The sequence below is a fragment of the Dermacentor albipictus genome, chromosome 1 (genome assembly GCF_038994185.2).
Source record: "Dermacentor albipictus isolate Rhodes 1998 colony chromosome 1, USDA_Dalb.pri_finalv2, whole genome shotgun sequence".
Taxonomy (NCBI): Eukaryota; Metazoa; Arthropoda; class Arachnida; order Ixodida; family Ixodidae; genus Dermacentor; species Dermacentor albipictus.
Window position 1 is genome coordinate 198266877 of NC_091821.1, and position 20429 is coordinate 198287305.

The 20429-nt window shown below is 43.6% G+C and overlaps 1 protein-coding gene across 3 annotated transcripts in view; it reads right to left on the reverse strand.

Moving 5' to 3' along the window:
• Positions 1-789: 789 nt before the first annotated feature.
• The window catches only part of LOC135903130 (nucleolar protein 9), a 70404-nt gene continuing 50764 nt past the window's right edge, over positions 790-20429 (reverse strand). Inside the window, exons 8-11 of one of the 3 annotated variants that reach the window (XM_065433516.1) lie at positions 12256-12384; positions 11693-11869; positions 6855-6998; positions 790-1073 (exon numbers count right to left, since the gene is read on the reverse strand). In XM_065433516.1, the coding sequence (XP_065289588.1) occupies positions 807-1073; positions 6855-6998; positions 11693-11869; positions 12256-12384 (717 nt within the window). In that variant the 3' untranslated portion in view covers positions 790-806. Of the gene's footprint in view, positions 1074-5773; positions 6031-6148; positions 6322-6854; positions 6999-11692; positions 11870-12255; positions 12385-20429 lie in introns of those variants that run through there. The other 2 variants (XM_065433517.1, XM_065433518.1) reach the window with 2 other exon arrangements.

Below are 20429 nucleotides of genomic sequence, written 5' to 3' on the forward strand. Positions count from 1 at the left end.
TGCTTCGCTCAACTGACCTTGCAGTGGAGCTAGAGCGGTCATATGCCTTCTGCTGCTGGCATGAGTATTGTAAACACACACGCATTAGCGCTCCTGCTCAGCAGCTGTGTGCAGTGCATACCACACCTAGGTGCATACACTGGTCCAAGCAGAACGGACACTCAACATCAAGCTAAATATATCTAATCCTTTCAAAGGGCACCGACAGCCGACAACGGTTTTCCGTCGGTCTCATCTCATGCACTATCTAAAGGTGATGGCTGCAAGGCCTTGAACTGGCAGCTCATGATGCCAGCATTGAGAGATGCTTAGTATCTGCCGGGGTGCCATTTCTGCTGCGCAGAAGCAGGTGCTTTGTGTGCTGCATTGCCAACACATTGTCCCCACTTACTGTTCACACCGTTTGAGGAGCTTGACTGCAAGGCTAAACTTTGCTATCACTTTCAGTCTTTTGCCCTTCTAGCAAAACTGCCAATTTTTTTCTTTTACGACTTGTTACAGATCCTCAGAATTAAAGAAAACCAGTGTCCCTGGCAAGCGAGGTGGTAACAAAAACTCACACCTGAGCAAAATTTTATTCCCACTACAGCGTCTGTCACCTACAATAACAATGCAAACACTGACAGTGTTTTCACAGTGCTTATCTACTTTAGGCACAATTAGGGTACTAGTTTATTTTAGAATTTTTATTCTTGCTTACACTTTTTGCAACCTAACTCAGTGCTTTTGCATGTTACATTTTAATGACCTATGATTATTGTGTAGGTTTTGATAGTAAGTTGCAAAATATTTTATGATGGACGGCTTTATTTTTCTTTCAGGATGTCTTGGAAAAGAAGAGATGTCTTCTTGCTAGTCTTCTGCAGTTCAGTCCAATCATTTCGGCGATGAATGAAGTGATAAAGACAAAGCTTCTTGGAGACTAATTTCCCACATATGGAGGCTGCAAGGGCACTCTCTTTGTCAGAAAGTTCTTCTGCAATGTCTGTTTTTTGTGCTATATTTGCAATGTCCCATAAGTTCATGACAAAACAACTGCCATACTTGTCCATTGCAAGGCTTGCATATTGACCCTGAAAAAATGCAAAACAAAGATGTGAACATGCAGTGACAGCACAGTGTGTGTGCACCTTTGACATGCCATATTATGAATGACTGTCATATTTATTTGCATAATGATTGCACCCCCCACCATTGGCCACCAAAAATACTTTTTTTTCCTTCGAGTAATCCCTGCACTTTCAAAAATTGCTGCAGTGGCTGTCGTCTGCTTGTTCCAGCCGGTATAACTGCACATGGCAGCCCTTGACATTTCGCAATTAGTTTGGCAAACAGAGGGTCTTTAACCCGCCGTAGTTGCTCAGTGGCTATGGTGTTGGGCTGCTGAGCATGAGGTCGCGGGATCGAATCCCGGCCACGGCGGCAGCATTTCGATGGTGGCGAAATGCAAAAACACCAGTGTACTTAGATTTAGGTCACGAAAAAGAACCCCAGGTGGTCGAAATTTCCGGAGTCCTCCAGTACGGCGTGCCTCATAATCGGAAAGTGGTCTGGGCACATAAAACCCCATAATTATTTTTAGAGGGTCCTTACAGTTCCCACTTGTGTAGAACCTTGCTTTACCTATGTAACAGTCCAAAGTGAAAATATAATTTGGAAACATCTTTCATCTCAGCAATAAACTTGTGGATGATTATTTTACATCATTATTACTGCTGTTTCAAATTGAAACAGTTTTGTGGCATTTATGGGTTAAGTCTGTATTTCTACTAAAGTGATATAAAATATATAATCTGCATACAACTGAAAATTTTTATAACACATGTGATGTTTGGAACCATAAATATTTCCCTTATACAGTCACTAGTGCACCACTGCAGCCCCTCAGAAGTGTTTCTCTGAACAATGCCAATTTTTGAGTTCCTCGTACAGGGTGAGCTGCTGTTTCTCTTGTAGTAGGCTGTGGAAGAACATTGGGGCACGGAACATTTGGGCATGGAAAGTTGTAACTAAAATGCATTGCACAGGAACCCGTGCTAAATAATGCAGCTGTACATGAAATGCATAGAGGCAAAATTATAGAATTACAGGCAGCCTGCTTGCACACAGTGTCTTTTCTATGCCTTTGGAAGCTGTTGCACATACAGATGTAGAGTGCAGCATCATCACACTGTTGCAAGACTTTCTTGCAGATGCAGTTGTATGCCTACTTAGTGCAAAAATTCAATGAGTGATAATTTTTCTTGGGCACATGTGTTGGAGCTTAATCAGAACAAGTCACAGTCCCAGGCGAAAATTTCTTTTTTAAGGATCCAGTTGAGAAGATTGTGTAAGAAAAATAGTGTGAGAGCAAGATTGACATGATAATTCAGACTGCACATTCTGTGCTTATGTATGCATCTTGTTCAGACAGCTAGTGTTTTACCTTTTTAAGTTGTGTCTAAAAAAAAATTAAATTATGGGGTTTTACGTGCCAAAACCACTTTCTGATTATGAGGCACGCCATAGTGGAGGACTCCGGAAATTTCGACCACCTGGGGTTCTTTAACGTGCACCTATATCCAAGTACACGGGCGTTTTTGCATTTCGCCCCCATCGAAATGCGGCCGCCGTGGCCGGGATTCGATCCCGCGACCTCGTGCTCAGCAGCCCAACACCATAGCCACTGCGCAACCACGGCAGGTAAGTTATGTGTCTGTCTAAGTATGTTAAAAATAAGTTAGCAAATAATGGATGAGACATGCAATTTATTTTGTTAAAGGGACACTAAAGGCAAATACTAAGTCGACATGGACTGTTTAAATATCATTCCAGAAACCTCGCAATGCTTGTTTTGTTCTAAGAAAGACTCGGTTTCCGAGAACATTGCACTGGAAGGGTCCGGATACCTTTATGGCAATTCAAATCTCCCACCACCCAACTAGGGAGTGGTGATGTTGCATACGCCACTACTGTCCTTTGCTGTCGGCGGTGGGTAAAATGGTACCTGACATATGGCGGTAGGGTTTTGTACACAAAATGTAAATGTGCAGCCAAGCATGGAGAAACGGAGCCAAGACAGAGCTGTGGATTTACCATTGCATCTGCTTTTGGTCAAGTTGCGTGGACTGTTCGGGCATCCTGCGACATCACATGGAAGTGGAATTCTCTGCTACTTGCAGTTAGTGCGAGTTTCGCGAGCCAGAAAAATCAGCGCAGAACTGTGCGATTACGAAACTACTGGAACGCGAAAGCGCAGGTGGCACAGAGTCAAGTAAAAACGAAACCTTTTGACCGCCCACACCAATGAGTTCTTTGTTCTAAAAATTAAATAGAACTGGACAAGTACAATTTTCTTACGTCTTACACTGCAATACAATGATGTTTTTATAAAGAGTGGTTGAATACTAGTTACAGAATATAAATCAGGGGTGCCTTCGTCATCGGGCAAGTACTTGAACATCCTGGGGGAGTCTCTAATCGTGTTGCCTCAATTTCTTGATTACTTAGGCCCTGTTCGTGATAATATTGAAGGTTTAGAGATTCTCGAGCACTAGTGCATCACTTTAGCTTGACTTACTATTTGCCTTTAGTGTCCCTTTACGCATACAATTCACTGTAAACTTTTCTTTTTAGCAGTGTTCACGATACACATAGAAGACAGAAAACTGGCCAGGCCATACTTTCCCCTGCATTGTGTGGGTCATTTCATAGTATGGTTGCCTGAATGTACGCTGGTATAATCCTAAAGTAACAGATGCAAAAATTAAATGATTAGAAAAGTATAGACAGTGTCACGATGCAATTTACTCAGAAAATCAGAATCTTTTTATTTTATAGTTAATAATACAATTCTAAAATATTTACATTGGCCACTGACAGGTGGTGCTTTAGTAGTCCCAAAGCTCTGTCACAGTTCATTCAAAGTTCATATACAGTTTATACACAGTTCTGCCCATTGGTGGCAAATGTAACTGGTCTGGCATTAATTTTTTCATTGAATAAATATCCTGTATTTCTGTGCATTTCTGTGAAAACAGCATCATACTACTTTTTATACTTTTCAAATGAGTGAACTTGTAATTTTCTTGTAACTTTTGGATCACGTGGCACAGTCACACTCCTAAGCTTGGAGAACATGGGAGCGCGTGGCTAATTGTATGCACCGTCTGGCGGCACGGTGCCTGCTGTCGAGAGTGTTGCAGTGTGAATGCACGTCCATCCTTACTCACTGGCCTGCTCATTTGCATGCTCCGTGTCAACGATTGTGCCGTTAATCGTAATTTGTGGCAGTTTCTGCCAATAGTGAACGGTGAAGCAGCGGCGTGGCAGCGATTCCCTATGAATGGCACGTGTTGGCGCAGAGTGAGAAAATGAGCAGGCCAGCGAGTAAGGATGGACACACATGCGTACTCCAACGTTCCAACACTCTCGACAGCAGGCATCAGGCCACCACGTGGTGCTGCACATGACATTTGCCCTGCGCTCCCATGGTCTACAAACTTATGTGCATGACTGCACATAAGTAATAACTTAAAGATAGGTTTTTTGGAATAAGGCGATTCCTTTAGAAGCATGTCAATAGTGGTGGACGTGAGGGGACAGCTGAGATAAAATTAATAAGCAAGTTGACTAATCACCTAATAAATTTTTTAACTTCACATTTAGGTGGCTCATTGTGAGTGGGAAAATGAAGACAGCTGCCCACACACACTGTATCTCCATTCACAATCGGTAAAAATGCCACAGCCCTCAGACCTGTGGCATGATGGAGTGTGGCTCGCCAAGCTCGTGAAACCAAAACTTTGAGAATGACAAGCGCATAGCTGTACCCTTGAGCAGACATCACTGGGAGGTGTCACTGAGCAGCCAAAGCCAGCTATAAAACTTGAGATGGCATAGTAGCAACACAGAGAGCTGGACCTGTTAGTGCATGCTTAATTGGAAAAAGCAGCAACCAACACAGTACACGAAGAAAAAGAACATGACAAGCCCATATCCTTTTCATTTGTGTACTGTGTTCACAACTGTTTTTTTTTCTAATTAAATGATACGGCCTGTACTGGCAGCTTCTTTGAAATTTCCCAATTGCAACACTGCACCTTGTTATAATACTTCAAAACTTCTTAGTAAATTTTTTAGTCGAGTGGCCAATTTACTTAAACACACGAAAATTGAGCTTTGAGTACACATTTAGATACGAAGTTACAATATGAAATCACTACCTCTCAGCCCATCCCACTAACATTGACCACAATTTTGCCAAGGCTTGCATGACATGAAAAAAAAGTGTGGGGCCAGTGCAGCGAAGCTTGCTCCAAGGCATTCCGAAATTGTGCATGCCTACAGCTGTGAGAGTGCCCCAGCAGAAACTTGCACCCTGGAAGTAGCTCCTGGATTCTTCGGTCGGCAGTTTTGTTAGCAATTCTCTCACTCGTGCAATAAAAACAGCACGAACAAGAGCACACCCGCAGAAAATATACTAAGCTTACCACCAAGACGCACATGCAAGAATGAAGTCACCATTTCTGGCTCCTGCAATCACTTCTGGCACTTGCAGTACACAAAAGCATGATGTTCAAGATTAGCTTTCATTATTCTGAGGGAGCTGTCACTGGAGGTGTGGCTTCGTTTTGTCACCTATTAGTGTTGCCTAACTGCTGTGTGGTATAACTGTGATATAAAAAATGTAAATACAAATTTTCTAATACACAGAGCACACTCAAATTTTGCTAGCTTGCTGTGGGACATATACAGTTCAACATGTAATGAATGCACAATTCAAGCTTGAAAATTTGGTGTCATGGCCCCTTTATTTGTGTATTATGCCACCAACGGCTCCTAAAAAAGTTATTTCAAAAACCCTATTTTAATATATTACTCAATGTCTGTTGAAACACCTGGTATGTGCACAAAGGCATTACAAATTATAAGCACAGATAGCGCCAATATTGAAGGGAACACTAGATTTGTAACCCGCAGCAACAGTCCAGTGGCTATGGAGTTGCATTGCAGAGCTCGATGTTGCAAGTCCAATCCTGGCTGCAGCAGCTGCAATTCGATGGGGGAAAAACGCAAAAACGTTTGTGTACCGTTGATTGGGTGCACATTAAAGAACCCCAGGTGGTCAAAATTAATCAGAAGTCCACTATTACGGCTTGTCTCAATCAGATGGTGATTTTTGTAAGTAAACCGGTAATTTTTTTTGCCAGATTTGTGTTTAACACCAGCAATTTTCTCATTATTGTGCTGAAATCAGATAAGTGGCATGAAGCATATTCTTCATCACAAGAACAAAGAGGTGTCAGAGAGTCAGTTTCGAACCTGCATGTCTGCAGGTATCTGAAATTAAATGAAAACAGGTCAAGTGTCCCCTTTCACATTTGGTGCACAGTGCACGCAGTGAATGAAGAGTGTTAAAGACCTCTGAACACAGTATCTATGCAGGGCAATAGAATACCACTTGGTATGGGTGAGGGAATATATGTAGTACAGATAAGAGAGAGAAAAGAAGTTAATCCATTTGTCCACCAAAGCTGGTATGATAACCTTGTTAACCCTTTACCCTGAAGTGTAACACAACAGTAACCAACAGTTAAAAAAAAAAAAGGAAAGCGACTGTCTGCACTGTAGAAGCTTCACAAAGCACAGTGCATCGAGGTTATCAGCAACTGTTATAAGGGCTTGTTGCCCTACAAAAGTCTATACGATATAACAAACAGTATTGTTATCAGTGCAATGGTTAAGTATAATACCGGTTATAATGGGTGATGAAAAGTAGCATAGCAGAAACAGCAAGGACAAACAAGGGAGTTGGAATGTAGGAAAGAAGTGGGGAACAAAGTAAAGCTGATTATTAGGCACAAAATACCCACCTTAAGCATTCCAATAAGTTCTTCCTTGCTTGTTTTCTTCACATGATCACTTTGCACAAATGCATCCAGTACATGGGAGCCACACGGGCAACAGGCGATTGCTTTCAACGCTTGGGAGCCCATATTTAACAGACTTTGTGAAACCTGTAGAAATAAGTAAAATTCAAGAGATATTTTTAGCTGATACATTAACGTAAGGACAAGTAAGAGAAAAAGAAACAAGCTCAGAGACATCAGCATCAACATTTTCTGTGTGTTTTCATGCATTTCTTTTCTTTTTAAAAGGCAACTCTGGCAATATTTTTTATTTTGTCACAGAAGTGGTTGTTTCCAATTCATTTGTGCCTCCTGTCACATGTAAGAAAATTAAATTTACATAAAATGCAGAAATTACAAAGTAAAAACAAATGCACACACTAAAACCAAAACATGGTCCTGCAGAAAGCTGCTTCTCGTAACACAAGCTGTGACATTAAAACAGGTATGCACTGGGAAAAGTGTAAGTTGTGGGATGCTGACAGCGCAACTTAAATACTTTTCAACGGATTCTCCACAGGTTGTTTTCAGATAAGACCAAACAAGGGTGGCCACTCTAGATATTTATCATGCTCAATATTTTTGTATAATACTGCCTCAAATCCAGAATGAATGGGGCCTGCAGTTAATGTGACCTTGAAAAAAAAAAGATAATATTCATTAAATTACAGACAACAAAAGATGAAAAGTTGCATTTACACATGCTGCAATGTTTGACAATGCATAACTTGAAATGTGCTTTGACAAGAAGTTTGGAACATTTTTAAGGGCCTCTATGCGTAGCACATTCCAATTCAACAACTCTTTAAGGCTGCCGATTACTTACATCTTTGTTGACAAAGTAGGCTTAGACAGTTTTTAACTTTCTATCTCTTAAGTATTAGTGTTTCTTAGCTTACTGCGGATGCCCGCGAAAAAAACAAAACAAAAAAAACACGACATACCTGCTTGCGCGCCGTGATTGCAGTGCTCCCAAACTGTGCGCGTACAAATGAACATAGCATCTAGCAGCACGTGCTGCAGTGACGAAGGCATTGGCTGTGTGATTTACGCCAACGATGTGCTTCCCTCGCGGCGGTTCATGATAGTGATAAGCAGATGCAGTGGCAGCACACCCGGCTAAATTCTGTGTCGTTCGTTTATGTGCAGAACGCTTGGGAGCAGTGCGATCACAATGTGCAAGTGGGCATGTCATGTGGTGTTTTTGTATTTTGCGGGCATCCGCAGTAGGCTGAAAAATACAAATACTTAATAGGTAGAAAGACAGAAACTGTTTATTCGGACGTTTTGCGAACCGCTCTGCAACTTTCTAATTGGAATTTTTTTCCTAGCTTTGTTGCTTCAGAAGTTTGTTAATTAATCTTGCCTAATTATCTAATTAGGCAAAAAAATATAGCATGGCACACTACATACAAAAGTGAGCAACATACATTTCGTCGCGTCGTCTTAGAGTGCATCGGCATATTTTTAAACTCTGGTTAAAATTAGCTACAACACCCTGTAGATCTTAATTATCTTAGCACCAAATCATAACTTCGGTTGCCAACACTACTGAGAAAAGAAAGCTTGACACCTGATGAAGCGGCGCTGCTTAGACCTAAGCTATTGGTAAAGGTTTGTTACTGGCTCGTCCAGTAATGGGCGGCAAGCCATCTTGAAAAACCTGCCATTAATATGTTCCTACAAGTGGCTCATCAGCGACTGGTCCTGATCTTCAGATCATCATGTGCATGACTTGGTCTGAAGGCTGAAGGAGCGGTGTTTGGATCCACGTATGACCAGCTGGCAAGTACCACAACCATGTATACCAAGTTCATCTGTACACTTACTGGATGATTGCACAGAGCCACTAGCAGATTGCAAAGAACATCAATTCCTAAAGGCAAATATGTTGCACTATTTGTTACCTGCTACTGAATGCAGCATTGCTTCATACCCACCTTCGTACATGCATTTTACAGAATAAACTTCAAACCTTTCGATCTGGTTCTCCAGCCTGTTTCTCAGCATTGTATGCATGTCGAAAAATGTGAAGCACAAAATTTAAAGGGACACTAAAGTGAAACAATGAATAAGTTTAGGCTGATGAAGTAGTGTTTGAAAACTCTGTTGTCGGTAATTTCGCGATGACAGGTTGATTACTAGAAGTGAAAATGAAGATCACACTTTCATTATTCAAATTTTGCGCGCTACCTGCATGCCTGTACGTCTGCGTGACGTCACAAATTTCAAAGTAATTTTTCGCAATCAGGTGGGGTTGGCTCAGTAAAAATTCCCAAAACTTGCCACACTCAGTCTTTTGAACAGTCAACAGTCAACGTCAGATCTTTCAGAGTCCCTAGGGGCTGCGAAAACGTCCAAAGAATCGGGCACACAAAAAAAAAGCATGCCTTTTACTGCCCCCAAGAGCTCAAATCACCACAGGCACGTCCGAAATAACTCTGAAGGCCTGCCAGTACACTGATTAGGCGTATCGGTGCTCGTACTGTGATAGGAGACGGCGGGTGCACGCGCGTATAATTAGATACATACCGTGTCCCGTTACCACTCTTGGTATGCTTCACCTCAATACTTCGCGTGTGCTTCAACGCGTAACATTGGTGTATTGAGGCAAAGCTTACTTTCGGGAACCGGCATTATGCAACGCGTCGTGCTTTCCGAACTTCGAAGCCATTGGCGAGGATTGCAAAGGCGGAGTCGGCGCCATTGCTAACAGCAGCACCGAACAGCAAGAAGCTTGGTAGGGAACGTCGAAGTTGTTAGGCCTAGCGTTGCCGCGGTGATGGCGACAAATCGCCTGTTCGAGGCGGCGAGATAATCGAAATAGCGGCGGTGGTGGCTTCGATCAATGTTGTTTCGGACCTGCGGTCATGATAAAAGTCCGAAAAATCGGACGGCGAAGGGTTTTTGCGTTCAAAATTTTAAACGTTCTTATACATTGACTCTATGGGGTACCGTGGCGGTGCCGCGAAGGCGTCAGAATTATCAGGCATGTCCAAAAATCGGGCGTCCGGAAAATCCGTCGTTGAGTAACCCTACTGAAAACATTGCATTGCCGTGAAAACGCGAAAATACCACACTTTTGTGCAATGGGCGCAAATGGCACTTGGGTGGCTGCAGCCAGGAGCAGGCAAGTCGAAATGCAGCAAAATGGCGCAAACGGCGCATTTGGACCACTGCTGCACCACTACAACTGCTGTGGGGGGTATGCAATATTTCAGTGCAATGAGTAATGCTAGTAATGGGAGTAATGGTAATCCTGACAACATGCTGCCGCCTATAGCGGTGCTACAACAACGTTGAAATAAGTTTCTAGGCTGGTTCTTTTATATATGAAACGCTAGGGAAGTCGCTCCCCACGTCGCAGGCTGCCATCGGCGCGGCAGCTTGCGCAACAGTAATGTTTGCCAGGAAACGTATGCGGGGAGCGCTACGTGCTTTGCATTGTTTCAGGAGCACCTTATCATCAATTTTGTGGTTCTGACGATTGATTGTTTTGTGCTTGTTCTTTATTGACACTTATGCTGTTATGTATGTTGTAGGCGTGATACCAAAGAATGCTGACTGCTTGAAGCCTCTGCCTTACGGGGGTACAAGCCACTGTTCTAGCCCGGCACTGCCGCCGGGATCGGCCCACAATTTTGCTGACGGATGCAGACATGAAAAATGACGACAAACTACAGGCTAACAGTTTTGCTGTAAAGCACAGCACCGAACAGTAAGAAGCTCAGTAGCGAACGTCTAAGTATATAGGCCTAGCGTTGCCACGGTGGTGGCTACGACTGCCAGCGGATCCGCGCGCGAGAGCGCCGGTTCGAGGCGGCAAGATAACCAAATGGCAGCGGTCCGGTAAGCAAAAGGTCCGAAAATTCGTACATAGAAATTTTTTTTCGTCCGAAACTTCACTTTTTACACTGACTCTATGGGGGACGCGCTGGTACCATGAAGGCGTCCGAAAAAGTGGGTGCCCGGAAAAGCGGTCGTTGACTGTAGTTGACCTGTACCACTAGATAATTACCTAGGCCATAGCAGACATCGTCAAAATCCATGACGTCATGGCGGGCTGGTGCTGGAACTTTAAGGCGGCGTCGCCACCCACCTTTTGTTTTTACCCCCTTTGTAGCCTACCAAGCAATTTCTCGCGGTAGGAGGTGTTTTTGGAATTGTGGAAGGGCAATTTACTAATACAGAAGAAATCCTTTTACAGTGAAGCCGTATATAGCTACCCTCTGGCGGTTGTCGATGTCCGTCCGTCTACAAGTCGTGCCGACACTAAAAAATTTTCGTCTCCAGTTTCTCGCGAATGCTCTGTAGCTCTCAATTTAATATAGGTATCTTGGAAAAAATGATATTGAAATTGGCCGCCAAGACGACTATCGTTACACCGAGTTTCCTTTACTTGTCCTAATTAGTTAGTTCACAGTGAAATTGTAAATGTTACAGAGCGAGTATGGTTACAGAAAACAGCTGTAACTCCCATTTTATCAAAACTATCCCAAAACAACCTATATGACAATTAGCCGCTAAGACGACTGTAGCATTACGCCAAGTTTCATCTACTTTTCATAGTTACCTAGTTCATAGTGAAGTTGTAAATATTGTGGTGTTCCCGTCTGCTGTCAATACGTAGGCTCCTACAGGAGGAAAATAGACAGCCCCACCTTTGTAATAATAATAATAATAATATACATAGATACGGCAATTGAGGTAAAACACATGACAGCTAGCTGGTCGTCCTTCTTCACAGAGTGGAAGAGCTGATGAATTTTTCTATTTAGTGTCCCTTTAAATCAAGAGAATACCTTTTGAGTCTTCCCAAAACGAAGTAAATGCTGTAACAACAGGCTCCCCTGGTAGACTACTGATGTCCCTTGCTGTGCCTTATCAAACTCTTCATATCTCTTCATATAAAGAATGAGAGGTGTCAGCAAGGGGTGCCGGTCCTCTGGATCCGCACAGTGCAGAGTTGTCATCAAAGCCTGAATGCAGCATAAGGACAGAGCAGGGACAACATAAGTTCGTACACAGGTTGGTACAGTTAATTATTTGCAACACTATTAGCATGAAAGACTTTAACCAGCACCAGCATTACTGCTTTAACTGAGCAGTAATGGTGGTGAATGACAGTTGCAAAAGCCAAGAGTCAAGGTAGTCTAGCATGCATTCAAAAATTGCTAGCCCAGACCATCTCTCCCCACATGGCACTGAGAGCTAAGTGCAGAAAGAAATATAAATGCCAAGTGACATTTTATCATAAAAAAATTTTATACAAAGTGGTGTATGCACTTGTATGCAGAGGTTACTGCTACATGAAGTGGCCTCAGCACCTGCATCACACAACACTAAATTTAATATGTTCTTTTACCTTAACAAACCTTGCTTGGTTCACAGAGTGAGTTTTGCAGGCAGCAGCAATGCACACTAGCATTGAAATTTGACCATGGTCAAAGAGTGAATCAAATCCTGGTTCCAATTCTTCATACATTTCTTGAAACTGCAACACAAACATTGTAAGCAATTAGGTGTTGCACACTGCACATGCGCTTAGCACTTCAATTCCAGTTTGTATGTACTGTACAATGATTTAAGTTGCTATATGATAAAGGCCTGCTCCATTTTTTATGGCACCACAGTTCTGCTTGATGCTACTGGCAATCACGAGTGAGGTTAACATTTTCTCAACAGCACAGTGTTAAAAAAAAGGGTGTGATCATATCTGTAAAAAGCTTGGAAACCGATGCACACCTCATTAAAATTCCACTATACATGTCATAAAACCATTAACTTTTTCAGCATCAGTGACATACGAGTACATTTCCGTGTTTCTGTTCCACCACAACTCTGACGTACCCTTACGTTGCTCACTCTCTCCTCGAATGTGCGCTGTACACGAAGCTGGCAAGCTCTGAGGTGGTTTCACCATATGTTGCATAGTTTCTCCTCTCTCTGGCTTTGCTCAACATGGGTTTTTGTTAGAGGCTCTGGAATGCACCCCTTGTGGGCATGGTTGTGCCATGCGGAGAGTGTCCGCAGATGGGAGGGTTGGCTCCCTGACTTAGTACAATGATACGATGACGACTCTCTGTTCAAATATTCGCGCCATAGTGCAAGGTCACTACTCTTCCGCGTTTCTGCCAACTTTCTCGTATGTTTACCCAGTCGACTTTCGTTAATCTGACCCGGACGGTACCAATGAAATTGATTGAATTCTATGGCGAGTCGAATTAAACAAGGAAGCGCCAAAATACACACCTGATGTATTTCTCAGTATTTGCCCTATTCTAACACATGCTCAAATCAAACGCGTGCCCACTTTATACGTGTATTAAATACAAGATAACATAGGAATTGCATCAAAGCTCCTAAACGAGGTAAAAATCTAATGCATACCCAATTTTTTTAGCGAGACATATTGTTGCACAACGGTGGCTTATTTTTTAAAAGTCGGCTCCGCCGCAATACACTTTTGTTATATGGTAAAGTATACAACATTTGCAAAGGCGCTTTTGGTTTCATGTCCTATTGCACTGCGCAGGCAATTTTCGGCCATATTTTCTTTTAAAATATGCTTTGAAACAATGAAAGAAAGATAGGCATCAGAATCAGGTAAATACCGTAATAAGACATTGTACGCTATGGTTATTGCTTGAAAACCTTCGTAGGGAGGGCGGAAAATAGGCGTTTTCGACGAGAGATGACATGTATTCAATGTATTCCCTGTCCCCTAAGCTCCGCCGAGACAGACACTACCACTAAAGGGGTCACTAAAGGGGTCAGGTGCATGTGTACTGGCTGGTCAAGTTCAACTTATCCAGCGAAGGCCAATTTTAGGCTCGAAATAACAAAAGCTTGGGCCCATAGAAATGCATGGGCGCTGGCTGAGACCTTCGATCGGGATCGAATTAAACGAAAAATCAAATTAACCAGAGTTGAATTAACAGAAGTCTATGGCAGAAGGCTTGTTTTCTCTCTCTTCCACTGTCCTCGCTACGATGCACCTCCTTTCCAGTCACAAGAATGCTCTTTTCGTCTTTTTCTAGGATGGCCCTGCCCTCTGTCATCCCTTTCATCTGTTGCTCTCTTTGCGTTGTCTGATCACTTTCAAATAAACAAAAGCACTTCTTCCTTGAGCATGGCAACATGACCTTTTTGAGATGGCTGCTTGCGCATTCCTTCAACTGTTCACTGTTGCGGCAGTTCTTCAGACTCAATACAGGAAGCTCGGACTGAAGAGGTCTCAGCGCATTGTCCAAGAAAGAAGAAACTTTGACTGCTTCCAATTCTGACACTCGGACCGTAAAAAAGTACCAAGAACAATGATGTTTTTGAACCTGCAGCGCATTTTATTTCTTTTGTTAGATAGGAATGTGAAGACCACACCATGAGATCGTTTGCCATTATCCGTGTCATTTTTTCCCTTCTGTATGACCAAAAATAAACCGTTGTGTTTGTATGACAATATCTGAGGGAGAGGAAAAAAAAAGAAAATGCAACACTCAGGGTGAATTACCTCTGAAAAAGCTAACACTGAAAGGGTTAAAGTGTTTTGGGGTGGCTTTGATATGTATGAGAGGTCATGCAAGCCAAGGGGAAAAAATAAGAAAAAAGACGTTTTCATTATGAAGAGCTGATAGGGACAATGCACTGCATCAGTGCACAACTAAATTATAGAATATTGAATTGCACAGGGCACTGCAGCCTTTATTTTGTATGTCACGATTTAGTATACATATGCATACTAGATGTTGTTCCTTTAATCAAAACAGACAGTAAAAATCGCCTGAAGCATATAGCACAATTCTTTTACATCAGCCGGATTACTTGAAGGTGGACATTACAATGCAACAAATGACACTGTGATGTTAGTGCATGGCCAATTACAAAATTGAAGTGGAGTAGTAATAAGGCCACATTTATAGTATAATCTCGGTGATACATCACGCCTGACACAAATTTCAGGATGATCATCTTTCAAAAGTCCCGGCCCAAGTCCATTAGCTTACAATGTGCTAAATTTCTAATGTTGTGAGCCACTTTTCTGGCAACACTAGTCGTCAGACCATCAGAACGACCCCGCAGATGTGCTGGTTGCACTCCTGTTGTCAGGGCGATCATCACTCCACCTAGACTCCACCCCTGTGCAATCGCCCACCCACCTCTTTCTCTCCCCCCAGCCAAAAAGATTTTGCTTTGAGCAGTATCATGATACTTGTTGGCCATTTTCAGACACCTTGCAACTTTATGAGGAGCTGACAAAAATCACACACAACCCAGTCTTGCCACATCAGCAAGATCGATGGCCTTATCTCTCTATTTCATGCCTTCCCTCTCTGGTGCCCAATGACAATTCAAAAAATTTTAACCTTTGCACCTGTTTGCCCTCAAGATTGGTCACATGACATCTAACCCCTACCTGCAACAGCAAAGGGGCATCCTACAAGCAGCAGTGCTATCCCCAACACTGTTCAACTTAGCGATGTGTCGCCTACACAGAGCTCTACTACCAGATATATGTTACACACTGTACGCTGATTAAATAACCATATGGATCAACAAAGGATCTACAAGGCAAATAAAGGACACTTCACTACACGCACTCAATACAGCTCAAGTGGGTGCTGTGAGCATTGGCTTGGAGTGCTCCCCAGAGAAGTTGGAGCTGCTGCTTGGCCACAACATGTGCTGGAGAACCCCACCCCACCATACTACACAACAAAGGACATTACATTCCACAAAGATATCAAATCAAAGTATTAGGCCTACATGTACAGCGAGATGTAAGGGGTATAGAGACTATTCAACACTTGCTAAAGCAGGATGAGCGAAGCATTTCCAATTGCCGCCGAGGGCTTCATGAGACAGAGATGTTGCGGTTGCGTGATGCCTTACTCGTTTCTCGCCTACACTATCTCGTGCCATACATTACCTCGCAAAGGCACATCACAACAAGTTGGACACCCACATTTGTAAGGCCACCAAATTTGCAACGGGGTGCCGACCAACACAAGTTCTGTGCTGCTAGACAAGGCAGGTAACCATAACACTCTAGATGTACAGCATACACAAACACATGCAGGAAATTAGACTGAACAGCACATCAAGCAGAAGAATCCTGCAGACACTGGGTTTCGAACCCGACAACACCCCACTGCACGCTACAAGCACACTTGACAAAAATGCCCGAGCACTTCTCACAACAGGCCCCATACGAAAGCACATGGAGCCCCAATAAAAGAAAGAACGCAGAGGACAGAGCATTACATACTACAGCAAGTACATTCAATGAGCCAACACACGTACATACCTATACACTGATGCTGCCATCAACAGCACAGCAGCCTTAGCCATTATCGATCACCACCATATAATCAAACGCAGACCACTAAGAAGACGGAACCACAGTGTGCTGAGCTGGCCGCCATCATTAAGGCAACTGAATTCACCCCAATCACTGTAAAGAAATCCATCGTATATTTACAGATTCAATGAAAGCCTGCCAGATACTTCCGAGTGGACAACTTCCCAAAGGTTACTGTCAGGCAATCCACAAACACCTGCACCGTCCTAATGAAGTGATCTCGATACAGGGGTATGCGGGAATGAAGGGGCTAACCTGCTCTCCTGAGAAGCACTGCATAGGGTGAGCAGGCTCCCGCAATGCACACACTAGCAGCATAGAGAGAAGTTGGAAGATGATTTGGAACTCTCAGCCCACACCTCACCAGACAACAGGGCGCAGTCATTCACCAAGCACAAACACCCTACATACACCAGCTAGACATCTTACATGGGGACAAGTAACACAGCCTCCGCCACACTGCAGAGTCCAGCGGGCTCCTGGACTGAGGGGGCCCAATTCATCACAAACATCTTTTTTTATAAATAAAGTTAACTACTACTAGTACTGATACAGTAGAACCTCGCCGACACGTTCTGGTTATGTACGTTTTCCCGGTGCCAACGTTCGCAATCGAGAACAAAAAAAAAAATCACCCAATAGAGTTACGCTCAGCAGCTATTGAACATAATGCATTTTGTATCCGCGTAAACCGTATCAGCTTATTGCGTACATATTGGGTCACACATAGTGTTTCCACTTTTCTTTGCGCAATCACGGTTGTGCGTTGTCCCCATTGGGCGGTCCGTCAGAACAAGCCTCAGAGATTGGACCAATGGCCTCTAAGCGCCCTGTGCATCTGTGCGTGAAGCCACATCAACATCATTTCGGCATCGTGCAAGCAAGGACTGGCATCATGAAGAAGCTGGGATAAAAAAACACCGGGTGCTCAGCATAGAAAATTGGGCATTGTTCGTGCCATTGAACGTGGCACGAAAAAGTCGGTGCTGGCACGTGGCAGGGACCTATCGTTGACTACAGTGTGTGGCATTTGGAATGCGAAGAAGTTGCATGGCAGCGCTGTTGCGACGGTGGAAAAATTTTGGCTACGAGGTTCGACTTTTCGCCATCGTTGCCTCTGTTGCCGAAGTGTGGCCTAACGACAGTGATGAGGATGACACGAAAAGCGACAGCACACAGCAATAGCTGTGCGTTACGTTAGCCACATGAATGCAATCGTCATGACGACAACAGCACCCCACAATGAAAAAGGCGCCCCGTGACATCTGTAGCGCTATGGCGTCAGTGCATGGAGAATATGCAACACCAATGAGGAATCCGCCATTGCCAGTGTTTGCCAAGAAGAGGGGGCTAGCTGAAAAGCTGGCTCGCAGCTGCTAGGCCGCGGCGGCATCAAATGAAAATAACGAGACTTTTGTCGCACAAAGCGAGTTAATCACAAACTCCTAAATAAACTTTATAGAGGAGGTTGTGGGATACATTTTTGCCTTTTAATCGCACTCTCTCTGTGTTTCATTTTTGACAGGTAAGTAGGCGATCGCATACTATTTCGGTTAAGCAGTACAAGGTTTCACTGTACTTGTGTCTAAAGTGCTTATGGTATGAACTATCAAAGGCTCACCGCAAGCCAGCAAAGGGTTCGCACAGGTATCAGCGACAAAAATTCAAAGATATTAAAAGATTTTCAATGCCCCGGCAAAATTTTTTCGATGATGCAGACCGGCATTTCGTGTACTACTACAACGTTTCCTATAACGTTTACTACTACAATGTTTGCAGAACATTATACATTGCTTTATTGCACTAGAGATACAAAATTATATTGGAAATGTTTAGCATTCAGCCTTGATCACTTCAAGTTTCTAACAACGTGCAAAGGAAGCAGCGTGAACATGAGAAGGGAACCAGCACCAAGAGCCAGTGTTTTCCTCTTGCTCACCATGGTGTTTTCCAGTTCTGCACAAGCTGTTTGTTGAGAAGGAAAAATTGGGGTAAAGTGCAGCGCAGAGAGACAGTTACTGCGCTGCACTTTACCCCAATTTTTCGTTCTCAACAACAAGAATCTCCTTCCACAAGCTGTATGAAGAAGCGGAAGGCGCATACACTCGCGCCAGCTTTAAGTTTTTATTGTGATGGAAATTATATGGACACTCCAAGCGCACTTTTGCCATCACCTTGATGTTTTGTATAAAGTCCAAGGGCGATAACACCATCGCCGTGCATCGTATGCTGTATGTGCGATTGAAAGCACATGAGGGAAACTGACAATTGCGGCTCAATCTAGCGTGCACGTGGGAACAAAGAAAGCGGAGAGCAAACGCATCGTTTTCCATCATGCAGAAGGCCGTGGGGAGATGGGTGGGAGGGAGGGGCGGCATTATGCTCCAGTAGCAACTGCGTATTTCGCGACCAGGCGCTAGGGGAACTGACGATCGCGGCTCAATCTCGTGCGCCATGTATGAAGGCAAGTAGGGAGGCAGTGTGGGAGGGAGTGATGGCTTCGACTCCGCCAACAAGTGTGTACTCTGGATAGTTGCGCGCACCGTATCTCGAAAGTGATGTGCAGACGGATCATACCTTCATGCACGCTGTGTTCTCACCGCTCCTGCGTTGGAGTGATGCACCGCACGATTGTCACTTCGCTCACTGCTGCTTCCATGCTCATCAAGTGTAATGTGTTCATGTTTGCTTGTGGGAGCTGGCACCATGCTTGTTAATTCAGCTAGTAAGCCAATGTTTCCAAGTTTATACAGCTGATAAAACTACTATCCTTATTTCGTATAGATGTGCGCTAATTTTCTGTCGCAATCGATGCTTCGCCTTGCGAGTTAAACTGCGACTTTTTTATAGATACCATTCTTACTAAAATGGGAAGTTTGCCGGATCCACATTAATCTGCAATAGAAAGCGGGTCACATAATCAATCTTAGGCTGTATTACTCAAGGAATTCAAGGGCTTTAAAGGGGGAAAAAATTCTAGGACATTAAAGACCTTGAAAACATACTTTTCAATTTCAAGGGTTTCCATTAGTTTCAAGAACCTGTGCGCATCTGAAGCAGCTTACCATAAAATGTCTGAACAGACAGGCAACAGGAGTACTAATGGACCTGTTAGCTTTTCCATGCCTGAACATTTTTATCAGCAGGGTGAACAAACAAGCTCCACGACAGAGCAGAAACAACACACAAAGCCCAAATCCTTCTGGAAAGCACTGCACCAGGTTGACAGACGTTCTGAAGCCTAGAATATGACTTTTGCAGACATCTGCTTCCTATAAAAATGCTACCTTGGGAGCACCAAAACTTGACTGATCACTGGCCCATGCCATGAAACACGGAAGTGAATAATCCATCCATAAGAAGCCATAAGATGACATGCAGCTGCCAAGCACGCGAAGGAGGTTGCCAATTATTGAGACACGCAAAAAATTGTCAAAGCTACAGTCAAACCTCGATATAACGAAATCAGTAAAATTGGAACATAACTTCTTTATAACGAAATTTCATTATATTGAAGGTCGACCTCCTACGCAAATAAGTATAGTCGCTGACGGATTTTGCTTACACAGAAGGGGCTGTAAAATTTTCTGAATTATTGGGCAGTTGGAAAAAACTAATTTCAATGAGAAAAAGAACTAATTTTATTGAACCTAAGAGTCAGTGACCAAAGCTACGGTTTCATGCCGTGTCAATATGTTCACAATGGCGGTACAAAGCAAAGGCTGCAAAGCTTTCGTGTTCATTCCGCCACCACAACTGATAGCGTCGGCAGAAGCGAGACGACGCTATCATGAAGAGCGGAGGTAAAGGGGAGCGAACGCTTCATCTGCCTCTCGCTTCAACGTGTCTTCGAAATTTGATTACGCGACATTCTGTACTAAATGGGCAAGAAGGCAGCGCACATGAAACCATGGCTCTCTCGGCTCGCCCTTAGCCTTGGCACCCGCTGCAGAATACCTCCAAGCCTCCAAGATAGGGAGCGTGGGCCACATATGCACTCAGCCATGCCCACAGCCATGCATAACCACAGCCAGGCTAGAGGAGGAGACGCGTGCTCCTCCATGCACTTGTCTGGCACAGTTCTGCTCAAAGAATATAACCATGAAGAGTACAGCAGAAAGGCAAAAGCACAATGAAAAGCAATAGCGCCTGCTACCAGAAGAGTCAAATCTGATTCCACA